This window comes from Bos taurus, chromosome X (assembly GCF_002263795.3).
Source record: "Bos taurus isolate L1 Dominette 01449 registration number 42190680 breed Hereford chromosome X, ARS-UCD2.0, whole genome shotgun sequence".
NCBI classification, from domain to species: Eukaryota; Metazoa; Chordata; class Mammalia; order Artiodactyla; family Bovidae; genus Bos; species Bos taurus.
The window spans coordinates 50,814,631-50,833,222 of record NC_037357.1 but is presented as its reverse complement, the minus strand read 5'-3'; the positions used below and the strand labels follow the sequence as shown (position 1 = coordinate 50,833,222).

The 18,592-nt window shown below is 43.6% G+C and overlaps 2 protein-coding genes across 2 annotated transcripts in view; one reads left to right on the top strand and one right to left on the bottom strand.

Annotated features, from left to right (window-relative positions):
• The window catches only part of BTK (Bruton tyrosine kinase), a 33,904-nt gene extending 27,523 nt beyond the window's left edge, over nt 1-6,381 (bottom strand). The window contains 1 exon segment of the mRNA NM_001034589.2: nt 6,251-6,381. The gene's annotated coding sequence lies outside the window, so the exon portion shown is untranslated.
• A 4,426-nt stretch (nt 6,382-10,807) lies between these two features.
• RPL36A (ribosomal protein L36a) lies at nt 10,808-14,207 on the top strand. The gene is made up of 5 exons (NM_001034316.2): nt 10,808-10,839; nt 11,251-11,356; nt 11,563-11,630; nt 13,464-13,586; nt 14,118-14,207. Exons 1-5 carry the CDS (start codon nt 10,837-10,839, stop codon nt 14,136-14,138), a joined length of 321 nt encoding a protein of 106 aa, NP_001029488.1. The 5' UTR covers nt 10,808-10,836; the 3' UTR covers nt 14,139-14,207.
• The last annotated feature ends 4,385 nt before the right edge of the window (nt 14,208-18,592 follow it).

Here is an 18,592-nt window from a genome sequence, read left to right as displayed (position 1 = left end):
GAGTCAATTGACCACAAAAGATGCACAGTGAGGGCTGACCCTGCACCTCACTCAAGTGGTGGGGGTGGGGTGGAAACGGAAGTGACATGAATGTTACACACACACACACACACACACACACACACTTCATATAGGAAAAGAAAGAGGAGAAAAAAGAATAGACACACATGGCTCTTATTTAAAACATAAAGTTACAGTGTTATGATATTCTCTTTATTAATCTACAGATGCAGGATTTTCACATGGCCATGTTGTACAGCCTCTAGTCTCTCTATGGAGCTGCTGCTGCTGCTGCTGCTAAGGCGTGTCAGTTGTGTCTGACTCTGCGACCCCATAGACGACAGCCCACCAGGCTCCCCCGTCCCTGGGATTCTCCAGGGAAGAACACTGGAGTGGGCTACCATTTCCTTCTCCAGTGCATGAAAGTGAAAAGTGAAAGTGAAGTCGCTCAGTTGTGTCTGACCCTCAGCAACCCCATGGACTACAGCCCACCAGGCTCCTCGGTCCATGGGATTTTCCAGGCAAGAGTACTGGAGTGGGGTGCCATTGCCTTCTCCGCCCTATGGAGCAGTAGAATTCAAAAAGAGAATGCTTAGTAGTAAGAGTTCAGCCATTTTACAAACCGCCCTATGCCAAGGAATTAATATAAATAGCACTTGCAGAATTGGTAAAGTAAACCACCTTTGATTCCTATCTTTGCTGATTATTAGGGACAACATCAAAGCAAAAATCAGAAAACGGCTCAGCCTGACTATGATTAGGAAAGGTCTTAGAAGATGCTAGTTAGAAACAGTCAGTCATAGTTCAAATAACTACTGAGACAGAAATATCCAGTAAGCTGCATTTTGTGTTTATTTCTCCTTTAAAGCATTACTTAATTGCCCAGCAAGATTCTAGCCATTCCCTTTTCTCCCCAGGGGAATGGGAGGAAACTCCTGCTTCTCTTAGTGCAGTCCATCATCAGACATTTTGCACACATTCTTTCATTTACTCGTTATGACAAACAGGAAAGCAAGATTCACGGAGGTTATGTGACTTGCCTGGATCTATCTATTTGTGACTCCACACCCTTGCTGTTTCTGTTGTACCTCATTGCCTCCCAGAGGAAATTTTGTTTTTTGCCTTTAGTTAAGTGTGATGTCATTCACCTCAGCACTCTGTCACTGCCCTTGCTGCTGCTGCTGCGTCGCTTCAGTCCTGTCCAATTCTGTGCGACCCCGTACACCGCAGCCAACCAGGCTCCCCCGTCCCTGGGATTCTCCAGGCAAAAACACTGGAGTGGGTTGCCATTTCCTTCTCCAGTGCATGAAAGTGAAAAGTGAAAGTGAAGTCACTCAGTCGTGTCCGACTCTAGCGACCCCATGGACTGCAGCCTACCAGGCTCCTCCGTCCATGGGATTTTCTAGGCAAAAGTACTGGAGTGGGGTGCCATTGCCTTCTCCGGTCACTGCCCTTGGCTATCATCAAAGAGCAGTGGGGACAGAACCCTCTCCATCTTCTAAGAACATTAGACAAAGGAGGAAATGGTGCTAAGTGTGGGGATAAGTAAGAAAGAATTCAGGATCCAGGGGCACTTTCCTCTGCAATATTCCTCTACACATGAAAGGATGGTCTGTCCTATTTAACTGACGACAGTACTTTTTCCCACATGAGGACTCTTCTCAGTGCCACCAGGGTTTTCTTACGTTTTCCTTTAAATCCTCTCTAAGGAGATCTTGTTTAACTGGTCGATTTTTAGATTCACCAGCTGTTTTTTCCTTCAGGATTTTTCATTGTTAAAGGGATAAAAGCATAGAGTTTAGGCGGAATACCAACTGTTTGTTCTAGGGTTGTTATTGCTTACTCTGCATATAAAACTTTGTTTGAATGTACTTTCTTTTATATTATGAAATATTGCAAATAGGCAGAAAGAAAAGAGAATAACATTACACTCATTTTGGCAGAAAGAAAAGAGAATAACATTACACTCATTTGCTCACCATTAGCTTAATAGAATCCTAACATTGTGCCACTTTGTTTCTGTTTTTTTTTTTTAAGAACTAGAATACTATCCATACAGTCAAAACTCCCTTGTGTGCTCGTCCACAGTTTTAGTCCCCTCCCTCCCTACAGGCTACTAATATCTGGAATTTAGCAATTAGCACTCCTAGGCATGTTTTTATATTATTACTATGTAATAGGTAATAGTAGGTAATATTACTATTACTAATATTACTATTACTATGTAATAGGTAATAGTAGGTATTACTATGTAATAGGTAATACTAAGTAAGTATGCAAAAGAGGTATTTAGCATTGGTTTACACGTTTCACATTTGAATTTATGTGTTACATACTCTTTAGCAACTTGCTTTTTTTCTCAATGTAACATTTTATGATTTTTTTTTTACCTTGGCAGCTCTAGTTCATACATTTTAATTCATTTTGATATGTATCAAGTATTCTATTTGATGAATACATCACATTTATCCATTCTCCTATTGATGGATACTTAGGTTATTTGTTTTCAATTATAAAGAATGCTACCATGAACATTCTTGTACCTGTGGTCATAGTTTTCCACTCTCAGAATGAATCCTCAGTTACTAAGCCAAAGTGGCAACCCCAGTCCAGCTTGTGTGTTGGACTATGCACTTCATGTAATCCCTTGTTCTTTTTTTAGTTCAATCTTCCTGAGCGTTTTCTATGAAATTTGGTAGAATTATCAGTGGCCTCTAAGTAGAGTAGAGTATATCTGATAGGCCTACTAAAAATCTCTTCTCAGGTCCAAGAAGCATCTCTCAGGTTTTGATTGAGATTTTGATTGAGAATTTCCCCATCTTGGAACCAGAAGAGAAGTTGTCATTAAAATATCATACCCATAGCAACAAAGAGCCATAATTACTCTTATTAAGTCCTCAAGAAGGTCTGTTCAGGTCCCAGTGAAAGCTAATTATTTGATGATGTTTCAGGGTCATTGCTACAGGTGACCAAATTTTTGATGAAGACTTCCAGCAAAATCAGTTTTCTGGCTGCTGGCTAACCTAGGAAATTCTCATCTACTGCAATCGTTTCTAAGAGGTCTCAGCACTCTGGTTCTTCTTCAGCATTTCATGTTGTTAACATTGTACAATTTTCTTCTATGGTTTTGGACACTTCTGGGTCTCTGTCAGCTCTTCTGCCCTGCACTAGACACAATAGATTCCGGCCAAGTGATGAAAGGAGAGCCAGATAACCAATCTGCAAGTTTACCTTGAGCAACAGGTTGGTGGTGATCCTTTCAGCATTGCTCCTTTGCCCTGAGGGTGACTGCTAGCATGTCCGTCTTTCACTCTGGATTTGTGTGACCCTTTGGCCTTCTTTTTCAATTTAGCTTTTGTTTTCCCTGGTTTAAATATATTATTTTTCCCTCAATATCACAGTAAAACAAGTTCATTATAGAAAACGTTTTAAGTACAGGGATATTAAAAAGGAAACACCAGTTACAAGCTCATTATCCAGACACATTAATCTTTAGGCATGTTTCCTTCCATTGTTTTTCTCTGTGTTTTTCTGACTATATTTGAGATCATATTGCACCTAATATTTATAGTTTGCTTATTTTTCTTATCCTTATACTTAGATACTTATTACCTAAGCAGCAGCAGCAGCAGCATTACCTAAGTATCCATCCATCCATCCATTCACCCAACATATGTTGTCCACAAAATATCTAAAGTTCTTGTTTAACATTATTCCAGATGTTTTCCCATGTTGTTAGGATCTCTATATAAACATCATATGCTGAGTCAAAAAGTTTGTGCCTTTTACATTTTGAAATATATTGACAAAATAGTTTCCAGAAACACTGTAACTGATTTCCACTCCAAATAGCAGTTTTGGAGAACCTGTTTTTCCATACTTTTGTCTCTTTTCTGCTCCACTTCTAATCAGTTTCTTTTTATTCTGTTTCTATTACAGATAAATTGTAGGAAGGAGTTCATAGACTATAATTCATTTTCATTTTGGGGATGCAGGGCAGCCAGAATAGCTTCTCCTGGAAATTCAGCTAACTGATGTTACCCCTAGGGCATGTGGTAATTGCTCACAGAGAGGGAGGTGGAAAGCCTGGGATTAAGGCTTTTGCTTTTCAAATACTCTCCCAACACCCTCAGCCAGTGCACATGAACCTCCAGAGAAACCGAAAGTCACACGTGGCCCATTTGTTTCAGGGTCCTCAGAGCATTTCTCTCTCCCCCTCCCCCTGATGGCTTCATTTGCATAACCCAGCAGTTTTGGAGTGAATTAGGTCAAGGTCTGTCTCTAACTTCTTACTGAGCACTGCCTCCCTGAAAATTCTACGTCACTCTTATTCCCAGGTCCTAGCCATCGGATATTGGCATGGCATCCACGGGCAAAAAGCAGCAGGCGTCTGATGACTCTTTGGAGAACATTCAGACTGGTTTTCAAAAGCCATGTCTTCCCCTTATACCTAAGTCACTTCCTGGTATGGGTCTAGTCCGCTGAAAGGAAACTCTCTATAGGAAATTTGCTCGAATGGAAATAGTAAATCATACTGATGATAATTTTAAATTGCACCCAGACCCTAGAAGTGGATGGAAAGTTGCACTAGTTCTCACCATGAGGAGTTTACAAAAGATTCTAAACAAACACATCGCTAGCCATAAGCCACAGGAATTTGGACTTGAAAGCGAGTAGACAGTTTAAGTAGTCTGAAGGGGTCAGAATAGACCAGTAGGGCTAATGCTAAGGGATTCCATTTCAGTAGAATGCTTTAGATTATTTAGGGTATTTGCATCTTGTGGCTTATTTGGTAGGTGACATTTTTTATCAAATAATTGAGGCTCCAAGAGGCCGTAGCACCCTTGGTCAGGGGCTTGGCTTGCAAAATGAGGGAAGGAGCAGAAGCAGCATGTAACTAATAGCACAGAAGATAACCCCTGAGCTGTACAGAGCCCTGCCTCTGGGCTTTGCTGCTGCCCTACCTTCAGAAACAAACAACACGAGACAGAGACTTGGAGCTTGGAGAGCAGGGTGACCGGGAAACTGGACTGGAATTCCATTTGGAGGTCCCACACTCACCCAAGGATGTCTTGGTCAGGGCCAGCAAGCGTCCCTTTTATTCTAGACACCACGTATTTGTTCTAGGCAGGCCCTCTGGGGACCCTGACAGGTCTCAGGCAGAATACAAATAATAGCAAACACTGAGATAGGCCCACTGACTATTGCTGGGCCCCATTTTAACTACTTTACATAGGATAACACACTGCCCATGACAATCCTATAGGGAAGGCACTAGGCAAGTAGGGGGAAAGGGCAAAGGGAAAACAGCAGGGGAAGAAAGGGGCAAGAAGAATTCACTGAGATCCCCCACGAATTTATTAAGCACTGACTCTGTTCCGGGTTGGTAATGAACAAAATAAAGGAGGGGATAAAGAAGAGGGAATACAGGTAGAGAAAGGAGAAGGAGGAAGAGGAGGAGAAGGGGGAGACAGATGGAGAGGAGAGGAAAGGAGAAAAGCAAATGATGGAGCCTAGAAATAAAGAGAGCCGTGCACATGGCAGGCAATGGTAATAGGAAAAAGCTTCCCCGCGACCTCAGGGGTTGGCCACACTGTCTGGGCCGTGAGGCTGAGGCTGACTTCTGGCCCAGTCTCTTACCCACTGTTACCACGAGGTTGGCACACACAGTCCTTCCAACAAGGCAGCTCTGATCCCAGCAATACTGGCCCAGTGCAGCCAGAGGCTTTCCACTCTGGTTGACCCTGTCTGTAGCTTACAGAGCTCAAAAGCATATGCGTTTTGACCAGTTTTTTTAGACAATCTGCCTCTTAAAAATTTCTTTTTCCAAAGGTCTCATTGACACAAGGATCCATTTGGGGTCTTCTGGCAATATTACCCAAACAGTTTATTTTTATCCTGGCTTATTTAGCCATGGGCATGAAAGCTTACTTTTCTGCCAAATTGTGCAGAGTTGCCTCTTTCCAACATCTGCTACCTGTTCAGATGGTCACCTCATGCCACTTTTTTTTCTTCTTGTCTCCACCCAACTATGACCTCCCCAGAAAGGACCCTTCCAGCCTTTTCTGATTACCAGAAGGGACTACCAGGGCCTTGGGCTATGACACTCCCAGCCTCCATCAGCCTCCTCCGGCCTCAGACTACGTGGCACCAGCCACGCTTTCTCTCTGACCTTCAAGGTCCTAACCTTCAAGGTCCTAGGAAAGGCAGTTGCTGCTGCTGTCCAGCCCTTGCCATGCCCCGGACCCACCTCAGTTCTGACTTTAATGCAGGCAGCTCCCCGGATGCATTGAGATGCCGGGACTTGGAAGTTGGGACTCGATGTCAGAAGACACTGGCCCTGGAGACATATTCTTACAGTCCAGAGAGGAAGGACAGTCTGAGCAAACCCCACCCTTTCACAGCCACTCAGTTCCCTTTTTTTGTTTCCTGACTTAAACCAATGTCTTTTTTTTTTTTTTCTTCTTCTCAGCAGCATGGTATCTGGTTCCCTGCTGCTGTCCTTATTCCACCCACCCCCCCAGCAGTCCCCGCCCTTCATTTGCTTGGGACCTCTGACAGTACTAGTTGAGTCTGCTCTGAAAGAACTCTTCTCTACTTGACTGGGGCCACTGAGACTCTAGACCGGGCTGGGTTAAGCAGACGCGTCCTCAGGCCAACCTCCCCAACGTAAAGGGACGACATCACTAAAGGACCATTGGGATGGTCAACACAGGGAGCGGAGACTTCCAGAAAAGAGGAGAAATGCAGATCTGTGGAGACAAAACAAAGGGACTGGAGAGGGAGGGTGTCTTTATCTTCTTTTGTCCTCTAAGGCAGAGACTCGAGGCCACACAGTTAAACTTGACAATGAAGGATGGAGACGATTGATGAAGGGACCCCAAAGTACAGATCCTGACAGAGGTAGAGACAAGACTTCCCCCTGCTGAGTCATTTTCTAAGAAAGCATTTTTTTTTTCCTACAGATAAAAATGTCTGAGGGTAAGCCCACACACTGACATGTGTCCTTCCCATTTTCTGTGGATGTTGATTTTCTCCATTTTAGATTCAGCCTCGGGGATTAACTCTTCATTTACAATTTTCTCTTTTGTCTCATAAAAGACAACTAGATGTGTTGCTTGAAATCTAAATGTTTCCTCAGCTACCTTCTAGCTCACGTTCTAGCAGAGATCGTCACCAGGAGGGCTCTCCTAGGACATGCAGATAGTACTGGCTATAGACCATGATGGCCAAAGAGCCCCGGGTGACTGATCTGCTTGCCCATTTTGATATATCAGCCACTGCCATATTTACTTGTCCTAGACTCTGATGCTGGGAGGGATTGGGGGCAGGAGGAGAAGGGGACGACAGAGGATGAGATGGCTGGATGGCATCACTGACTCGATGGACGTGAGTCTGGGTGAATTCCGGGAGTTGGTGATGGACAGGGAGGCCTTGTGTGCTGCAATTTATGGGGTCGCAAAGAGTCGGACACGACTGAGCGACTGAACTGAACTGAACTTAACTGAGGCGCCATATGTGGGGCTTCCCTGGTAGCTTAGCTGGTAAAGAATCTGCCTGCAATGCAAGAGACCTGTGTTCGATCCCTGGGTTGGGAAGATTGCCTGGAGGAGGGCATGGCAACCCACTACAGTATCCTTGCCTGGAGAATCCCCATGGACAGAGGAGCCTGGTGGGCTACAGTCCGTGTGGTTGCAAAGAGTTAGACACGACTGAGTGACTAAGCACAGCACAGCACAGGTGCTATATGTAGAAACAGATCATAAATCCCACTAGACATCTGTCAGAATTTTTAAGGGAACAAGACATTTTTCAAAAGTATTTGTAGGCTAGTTGACTAGTTAATCCTCAGATCCACACAAGATAAAGGGGCAGCCAGTATTGCACGATGTATTTTATTGACAATTTCTATCCTTTCACTAGTCACCTCTGAATAGCTGCTCCAGGGGTCTGCCTGAGGGTTGGTCACAGACACTCACTTTCCCTCACTCTGCCCATGCGCATTCCCCTCACACACTTGTCCAGGTGACAGAAGGAGTGCACCCAAAACAGTGCCAATGTCTAGATGTAGGTAAGTGAACAAGTCACATACACTGTGAGGCCAGGCTACATCTAGGAGTCCTGTGTTCAATTCTGAGTTCCTCATCTTAAGGGAAATCAATGAGCAGGATAATGTTCAAACCAGAGACCAGGATTGGTGAAGGAATCTAAACCAAAGCTATGCCACATGAGGTGTGATAGAAAGAACTAAAGTCCATTAGACTAAGAGGGGCCATGTCCATGGTCTTCATATTTCCATGTTGCTAATGTCAGAAATCTCTAGAAACACCTTGAAGGCCAGTAACACTGCATAAGAGCCTGAGGAGAAGAAGGAAATGCTCTGAGCCTATAGACTGGCTGTTGGGCAAAGAAACTTTTGGGAAATGTTGGTAGGCAGTGGTAATGTTTTTATCTCATTCCCAGACACTGTTCAACAAAATAGAGCTGATCAGAGATTCAGCTCTAGACTCATGGGTGTTCCTGGAGGGTAATGCAAGCATGAGATGCCAGGCTGTCAAGGTTCCTTAGCCTCTAATCTAGCGACACCTCCTCCTGGGTCCCTGCCAATTCTGTCTCTTCATCATTCTCTGTAGATGCTCCTGCTGCGCCTTGTGATGTCATGGTGAGGTACCAAGCTGTGGTCTTGAAACTACCCGGGATCAAATTCCAGCTCCATATAATAACCACTGGTGTGACTTTGGGTAATGTCATACCATTAAATCAACTTTAATGTCTCATGCCTGTTTTTCTCACCTGTTAAATACTAATAAAGGTATATATCACCTGGGTTGTTAGGATAAAAGCAGGTAGTATGTGAAGTAGTTAGGAAAATGCCTGGCGTATAATAAGTGTTCAATAGATGTTAGCTATTATAATTATGACCAACCTAGACAGCATATTAAAAAGCAGAGACATTACTTTGTAACAAAGGTCCATCTAGTCAAGGCTATGGTTTTTCTAGTGGTCATGTATGGATGTGAGAGTTGGACTATAAAGAAAGCTGAGCGCTGAAGAATTGATGCTTTTGAACTGTGGGGTTGGAGAAGACTCTTGAGAGTCCCTTGGACTGCAAGGAGATCCAACCAGTCCATCCTAAAGGAGATCAGTCCTGGGTGTTCATTGGAAGGACTGATGCTGAAGCTGAAACTCTAATACTTTGGCCACCTGATGTGAAGAGCTGACTCATTGGAAAAGACCCTGATGCTGGGAAAGATTGAGGACAGGAGGAAAAGGGGATGACAAAGGATGAGATGGTTGGATGGCATCATGGACTCAATGGACATGGGTTTGGGTGGACTCCAGGAGTTGGTGATGGACAGGGAGGCCTGACATGCTGTGGTTCATGGGGTCACAAAGAGTCGGACACAACTGAGTGACTGAATTGATTGATTATAATTACCAGGCCACAACAATCATATTATATTATGGTAAAGGAACCCAAGCTCTGGAGTCAGATCACCTGTGTTTGTACCCTGGTTCTACTAAATACTATTGTATGTGCTAAGTCCCTTCAGTCGTGTCCAATTCTTTGAGATCCCATGGACTGTTAGAGACCCCTGCCAGGCTCCTCTGTCAATGGGATTCTCCAGGCAAGAATACTGGAGTGGGTTGCCATTTCCTCCTCCAGACTAAATACTATCAGCATCAAGCAAATTGTTTAACACCCTATGGCCTCAGTTTCCTCTACTGTAAAATGGGAATAATAGTATCAAATACCTCCTAGAATTGCTGTGAGAATTTTATGGGACAATTCACTTAAAATGCCCAGAACCCTTCAGTCTTTCTCTGATGGACTCTCTTGAAACCTGGCACATGCCTTCTGCCAGGTGTGCAGAGAAGTGAGCTGCTGGATATGTTCTATCTTTTGGCCTGGTTATTGCTGTTGTTGGAGCTGAACAATTTCATCCTCACTTTGCAGAACCTAGGGCAGCCAACTTGCTCCCTAAACAAATGGGGGCTGTTTAATGCTGAGCACTGTTCCTTTCTTGCAAAGTATTTAGTCTGTAATTATACATTTATGAGGGCTTCCCACATGGCCCAGTGGTAAAGAACCCACCTGCCAATGCAGAGACCTAAGAGACTGCCTGTTTGATTCCTGGGTTGGGAAGATGCCCTGGAGTGGTGCATGGAAACCCATTCCAGTATTCTTGCTTGGAGAATCCCATGGACAGAGGAACCTGGCAGGCTACAGTACATAGGGTGGCAAAGAGTTGGACACCTGAAGCAACTAAGCCTGCCCGCCCTCCGCTAGAATGGTGCCCAACACAGAATAGGCATTCAATAAACATTTGTTGAATGCAACAACTAGCGATGTGATAGATGAACTAGAGCACTGGCTCCCTGTAAGCCTTCAGTGAACCGACAGTTCACTGAAAGATGTTGTTCCCAGTGACCTCGAAGTGAAGGTGGAGGGCTCGTCCAGTTCACTCTGGTCCTGGCTTCCCTCGGGGATAGGCACATGGAAGCCAGACGATCTGGAAGCACTGCTTCCTTCACTTAACGCTGCTACGCAGCAGTATCCGCCAAAAGTGAGGAAGTGAGGAAAAGTTGCAAAGCTGGAGTGGGGCGAGAGGAAGTTGAAGAGAGTGGATCAGCCTCAGCCGGAGCTCTTCTTTAAGCTTGCGCCTGCAGCTCTGAGTTGAGTCCTCTCAGACGCCAGAGGGAGGTGTGCACAGAGTCTGAGACTCTATGGTTGTTCCCACCGACTCCCATGAGGAAGCGCGACAAGAAACCTCCTATATACTTCCGTTTCCGGCCCGGTCTCTTTCTTTCTGTGCTGGTATCGCTCTCGCAAACATGGTAGGGCCTTGGAGTGGGGTCTGGTAACATCCAGTTTAATCTTTGCCTCTCTGTTGATGGTGTTGTCTCGGGATGCGTCCGGGCTCCTGCGTGGACTCGTTGTACCAAAGGAACACAGTGTTGCCAGGGTCGAGCCCAAAGGGACTGAGCTTCGGGGCCAGGAATTGAAGTGATGAGATCTAAGGGGTAGACCTAGGCAGCGGTAGAGGGAATATGTTTTTGTTTTAGTTTGGGACTCGGCAGAGGCCGCTATACTTGAAGTACATGGGGCTAGACCACCTTATAGTCAGTGTTGTATGTTGGCGAGGAGTTTGAAAGTCCTCGTGGGATGCCGTAGCTTCAGCTGGGTCGGGTTGGGCTTTGTGCCGGTGGTCTGATATCACTGTATGTTCTCAACGGTTTATTTACTAGGTGAACGTTCCAAAAACCCGCCGGACTTTCTGTAAGAAGTGTGGGAAGCACCAGCCCCACAAAGTGACACAGTACAAGAAGGGCAAGGATTCTCTGTATGCCCAGGGTAAGATGGTTTGTACGTGATTTGGTTTTAATGCGGTATTTGTGTAGTAATAGAATACGCGAGCCCAGTCTCCCTTCCCTTTCTCATTTGGGCATTGATATTTCTGCTGGAAAGTCCAAGATACAATCGATGAGAAGACTTTTTCACATGTCTGTTCTGATTGGTTATGTTTGATAAACCCTGACAAATACCTTGCATTCTCCCAGGAAAGCGGCGTTATGACAGGAAACAGAGTGGCTATGGTGGGCAGACTAAGCCGATTTTCCGGAAAAAGGTTCGTAATAATTACTGTTTGATATGCTTTTCTCACTGACCGTGGCAGAGACTTTACATTTGTTTTTAGCCCACACACGTCTAGAGTATAGGTGTGTGTTTTTATAGTTTCAGTGAAGTTACCTCAGTTACCAGTGGAGACATCTAGTAGCTGGGAGTGCAGTCCAGGTCTTACTGCAGAGTACAGTATTGCACTGCCTCACTGTTTTTTATATTTTTTGTCCTCCTCTTTGTGAAGAGGCAAACATCAAGGAATAAGACCTGCTTTCCTAAGGACTGAAGTTTGAGTACAACTGTAAATCCTTTCCTTTGTCCTGTTCTTATCTGTTGTCATGTCCTAAGGAGTCCTTACGCTTGCGGTAAGAATCTTTCACTTATTTCGTGTTTCAGTTCTGTTCAGAAGCCTGAAGTCAGCTACTTACCTGATGAAGTCTTAAAAGTTCTTTAAAATAGCCATTTAGGTCTGCCACTGACTTCCTAAATAACCTGTGGTTCTCAGTCTGAATTTCTGAGTTTCTGTTCCGATTTGTCTACCCCTTAAAGTACACAATGCTTGGAGCATAGCCTTCCCACAAACAGCATTTCTTTTGGCACTTAGCTCCTCATTCAGCCTGGTTCCAGAAAGTATTCAGGAATGATTTCAGTGTTCATTTAGATACAGTAAATGGTTTGATCTCAAGGTGGTAATTTCCATTTCCACATTTGGATAGCTTGTTTAGGAGATGGGGACATTGCATCTATGTTTTTGCCCTTTTCAGAACTGCAAACTAGTAACAATAGAATTCTGACTACAGGAGCAGGCTTTAAAAGTTGAGTATTTGTGGGAAGTGTACTTTCTGAGTTACATAATATCATATAAAATCTCGATGTAATTGTTAGTAGTCTCTGAAGAGTAGATTTAAGGTGAAGATCGTCAGTCGTGTCTCTTTGCGACCCCATGGACTGTAGCCTACCAGGCTCCTCTGTCCATGGGATTTTCCAGGCAATAGTACTGGAGTGGAGGGACCTTCCCGATCCAGGGATTGAATCCGGGTCTCCCACATTGTAGACGGACGCTTAACCGTCTGAGCCACCAGGGAAGTCCCAAATTAATACTTATTAACCTTGTTTATTGGGTTGCAAACGCTGTTTGAAGTATAGTTGCATGGACTCAGTTGACCCATTTTTGCCTGTGGAGAATACTTAACTGCTAAAAGGCCAAGGTGGTATGATGAGGGCCCATTTGATAAGAAACCCTCTATGATATTTGATTTGAATGGAGAACTTGATTTCAAGTAGTAATGCCACTATTTTCTCTTACATCTGTCGTGGTCCAGGTGTGGGTTGGAAAAGAATTTCAAGACATGAGACAGAATGAGTGGGAAATAAAGTTTATTAGAATGGGAGACACTGTTAGAACAGCAGGCTAGCTCAAGGGAGAACTGACGTTGAACAGGGGTCCTTAGTCCACTTTTATACTCAGGGTACAAGGAGTGGGATAGGGGTCTTGTGGGTCATTTGCTGATTGGATGAGGCATGTATACTGGGTAGGGGGAAGAGTAAGGCAAATACCTTCTCCCTATGGGGTAGGAAGGGAGACAGTTTATACTGCTCAGGAGGAACTGAAATCCATTAATAGTTACAACATGGAGGGAAGGATGATAAGGGTTTTGTTTTTCTGTTTCTGCGTTCCAAGACCCTCCTTGGGTCACCACAGCATCTACTTACTTTCACAATTGTCACAACTCTTAAAATTTGCAGAGCTTTGCTTTATGTAGTACTTGACCCAGCATAGTCATATTTTTGAAGAAGGATTTTCTGCAGGATTTATGAAGGCTTTGAGTTATTTTTCCAGGCTAAAACTACAAAGAAGATTGTACTGAGGCTTGAATGTGTTGAGCCCAACTGTAGATCAAAGAGAATGCTGGCTATTAAGAGATGCAAGCATTTTGAGCTGGGAGGTGATAAGAAGAGAAAGGTATGTAATTATGGGGTGAAAGGTGCAATCTTTTCTATATGGTTTTGTAATGTTGAAAGAAAAGAAAGTGAAGTCACTCAGTCATGTCCAACTCTTTGCAACCCCATGGACTGTAGCCTAGCAGGCTCCTCCATCCATGGGGTTTTCCAGGCAAGAATACGGGAGTGGGTTGCCATTTCCTTTTCCAGGAGATCTTCCTGACCCAGAGATTGAACCTGGGTCTCCCGCATTGTAGGCAGATGCTTTACCATCTGAGCTACCAGGGAAGATGTTGAGAGGTATTGGAATGTTGAGAGGTGAAGATTTCTGCCTACTCATTTTTTGTGGCCCCTCATTAAGATCAGGGGCAGTCATTCCTCTCAATATAACAAAGATCCATAGATTTTGGAGTTTTAATGTAAGAAGGGGGAAATGAAAAGACTGGTTTTTAATTAGGGATAGTGATCCTTTTAGGAATAGACACTATTCTTGATGGAGTAAAGATTCTTCACAAAATATAAAAACTCACTTTTTTTTCCTGTTCTATTGCAGGGCCAAGTGATCCAGTTTTGAGCTTCATATTTTGTTTTATTATGAAGACAATAAAAATGCCATCAATAAAATCCTCTTATTTATGCTTGATGGTTTTGGATTCTTGACTCATTAGGAGTTCAGTCTGACTGGTTGAACTCACATCAGATGCTGTGATGGGTTTGGTACTTTCAGCACTTATTGTTAAAAAGCTGTTACTGGTTATCATGGAATATAAGTAGAGACCTGAAACTTTGCTCATAGGACAAGATTAGTACCAATTATGTCCATATTGAATATGGGGTTCACCAGGCATGACATAATTTGTCTCACATGTTTACTACTAAGTAGCCTGCCAGGCTCCTCTCTTGTCCATGGGATTCTCCAGGCAAGAAAACTGGAATGGGTTGCCATTTCCTTCCCCAGGGAATCTTTCCAACCCAGGGATTGAATCCCAGTCTCCTGCTTGGCAGGTGGATTCGTTACCACTGCACCACCAGGGAAGCCCTTATATGTATTAGACTTACTCTCATCCCACCTAAACTTCCTCAAATTTTAAAGTAGATAAAAAAGTTATTTTAATCAGTGGAATCTATGGGGAATGACCTATTCACGTTGTAAAATGCCTAACAGTTGGAATCCTCTGTATGCTTTTGTATTCCTCATTCTTGTGCAGCAAAACTGGAGGTGAAGCAAAAAAGCTATGCATTTTGGTAACTGGAGATGGAGGTGTTTCCTTCCAAATTAGTTTCTGGTTTCTGTGGATGAATTAAGTCTTGGATTTGCAAATTCTATTCCAATTTTATTAACTGACAATTTTAGTTAATAGTCCTCGAGTTTTATGAAAAAAAGTTGCACCTGACAGCCCAAGAATTGTTACAACATGCACATTGTGTTTTGCCTTTTGTACTGTCCTGCATTCATGATGGGTGAGCTGAATAGCTTTTTTGCTTATGTGGGAAAAGGGGAAGTGGAGAAGGGGCAGGCCTGAAGCATTAGGTTGGTCTTTAGGTAAACCAATGAGAGGAAAAGGAAGGTTGGAAATCCTCCAACGACTCATTCCTCCATACCCCAATTTGAAGTTCATTGCCTCACTGTGGGACCTCAAGATAAGGCAATCTATCTTAGAGCGGAGGGGGTCTTCTGTCCAGATGTTTGGTATTTTAGGTCATAATGTACCAACTGTTGTTGGTGAAAGAAAGCCATTTGCATTTGTTGGACCTAGATTATAAAAACAACTGTTTCTAGATTTAGAAAGTTAAGTGTGTGTGTAGGGGTGTTTCCTGACAAGATTCTCCCATAAAAATTCAGTAATGTGGTCTGTTGGATTGCCTCCCACGTGGCATAGTGAGTGGTAAAGAACCCACCTTTTCAGGAGACGTACTAGACACTGGTTCGATCCTTGGGATGGGAGTATCCCCTGGAGGAGGGCATAGCAACCCATTCCAGTATTCTTGCCTGGAGAATCCCAAGGACAGAGGAGCCTGGTGGGGTATAGTCCACAGGGTTGCAAAGAGTAGTACACAACTGAAGCAAATGAGTACACATGCATGGGTTGCCTCTAAATCATCCATTATGAAGGGTATTCCTGCTAGGTTTTTTTTTTCCCTTCAACTGAGAAAGTATATTCTCTTTCAGTTCATTTCAATCACTCAGTTGTGTCTGACCCTGCGACCCCATGGACTGCAGCATGCCAGGTTTCCCTGCCCTTCACTATTCCCAGAGTTTGCTCAAACTCATGTCCATTGAGTTGGTGATGCCATCCTACCATCTCATCCTCTGTCGCCCCCTTGTCCTGCCTTCAGTCTTTCCCAGCATCAGGGTATTTTCCAATGAGTTGGCTCTTTCTTTGCATCAGGTGGCCAAAGTACTGGCCTTTAGGCTAAGAATTAGTGCCATCCAAGTAAGTAGCGATGTAAGGGTTAAAAAGTGAAAGTCGCTCAGTTGTGTCCAACGTTTTGGCACTCTGTGGACTATACAGTCCATGGGATTCTCCAGGCCAGAATACTGGAGTGGATAGCTGTTCCCTTCTCCAGGAGATCTTCCCAGCCCAGGGATCGAACCCAGGTCTCCTGCACTGCAGGTGGATTCTTTACCAGCTGAGCCACCTGGGAAGTCCAAGAATGCTGGAGTGGGCAGCCTATCCCTTCTCCAGGGGATCTTCCGACCCAGGAATTGAACTGGGGTCTCCCCGCATTGTAGGTGGATTCGTCACCAGTTGAGCCACCAGCCTTGGTTTAAATTCCTGGCTGTAATTTACAGTGATTAAGTACCTGCATCAGGGTTGTTGTGAGGTCAGTACACCTTGTGCATCTAGAATAGTGCCTGGTCTGTAGTTCCAATACAGGCAACAGATAAAAAGGTAGTCACCAGTTTTTTGGTTTTCCAGTGCACATAGAACTCAACATTTATACTGTAATCTATTAAATATTAGCAATAGCATTATGTTTAAAACAACAGATGCATTAAAAATACTTTATTGCGGAGGAGCCGGCGTGCTGAGCCCCGGCCGCCGGCCCAGCATGGGTGTCTCCCGCGGGCCCGCCGCTGGCCGGGGCTAGGGCCGGATGGAGCCGCGGGATATAAAATTAAAAAAAAAAAAAAAACTTTATTGCTAACTAGCATCTAAATCTTAAGTGAGTCAATATTTTTTGCCATAGTAAATCACAATCACCATGATAAATACAATAATAGTGAAAAAGGTTGAAATATTGCGGGAATTACCAAAATGTGACACAGAGACATGAAGTGAGTAAATGCTGTTGGAAAAATAGGGTCGACAGACTTGTGACAGACGCAGGGTTGCCACAAACTTTAAATTTGTGAAAAAAACCCCAAACCCCCACAGTATTTGTTAAATGCAACGAAATGATGTATGTCTGTTAATTATTATTTTACTTATTAATATTACTAAGCTATTCTTTCTCAGCTATTCATATCTGGTTCGAAGGCTTCTCCCCAAAATGTTTTCAGATGGCTCAAATGTGGAAAATCTTACTCAAGGAAATAAAAACAGCTGAAGATGGACAAAAGCAGGGTAGTCACTTGTAAAGGAAGCTTTTTAATGCAGTCTAGCTTGCAATCTCAAAAATGACAGAATGACCTCTGTTCATTTCCAAGGCAAACCATTCAATATCACAGTAATAATCCAAGTCTATGCCCCAACCAACAATGCTGAAGAGGCTGAAGTTGAATGGTTCTACGAAGACCTACAAGACCTTCTAGAATTAACACGCCCAAAAGATGTCCCTTTCATTATATGGGACTGGAATGCAAAAGCAGGAAGTCAAAAGATGCCTGGAGTAACAGGCAAATTTGGCCTTACAGAATGAAGCAGGGCAAAGGCTAACAGTTTTGCCAAGAGAACACACTGGTCATAACAAACACCCTCTTCCAACAACACAAGAGAAGACTACACATGGACATAACCAGATGGTCAGTACAGAAATCAGATTGATTATATTCTTTACAGCCAAAGATGGAGAGGCTCTATACAGTCAGCAAAAACAAGACGGGAGCTGACTGGCTCAGATGAACACCTTATTGACAAATTTAGACTTAAGTTGAAGAAAGTAAGGAAAACCACTAGACCATTCAGGTATGACCTAAATAAAATTTTTTACAATTATACAGTGGAAGTGACAAATAGATTCAAGGGATTATACCTGATAGAGTGCCAGAAGAACTATGGATGGAGGTTTGTGACATTGTACAGAAGGCAGTGATCAAGACCATCTCCAAGAAAAAGAAATGCAAAAAGGCAAAATGGTTGTCTGAGGAGGACTTACAAATATCTGAGAAAAGAAAAGAAGCTAAAGGCAAAGGAGAAAAGGAAAGATATACCCATTTGAATGCAGAATTCCAAAGAATAGCAAGGAGAGAGAAAGCCTTCCTCAGCGATCAATGCAAAGAAATAGAGGAAAACAACAGAATGGGAAAGACTAGAGATCTCTTCAAGAAAATTAGAGATACAAAGGGAACATTTCATGTAAAGATGGGCACAATAAAGGACAGAAATGGTATGTACCTAACAGAAGCAGAATATACTAAGAAGAGGTGGCAAGAATACACAGAAGAACTGTACAAAAAAGATCTTCATGACCCAGATAATCATGACGATGTAATCACTCACCTAGAGCCAGACATCCTGGAATGAGAAGTCAACAGGGCCTTAGGAAGCAACACTACGAATAAAGCTAGTCGAGGTGATGGAATTCCAGATGAGCTATTTCAAATCCTAAAAGATGATGCTGTGAAAGTGCAGCACTCAATATGCCAGCAAATTTGGAAAACTCAGCAGTGGCCACAGGACTGGAAAAGGTCCGTTTTCATTCCAATCCCAAAGAAAGCCAATGCCAAAGAATGTTCAAACTACAGCACAGTTGCACTCATCTCACACACAAGCAAAATAATGCTCAAAATCCTCCAAGCCAGGCTTCAACAGTATGTGAACCATGAACTTCCAGGTGTTCAAGCTGGATTTAGAAAAGCCAGAG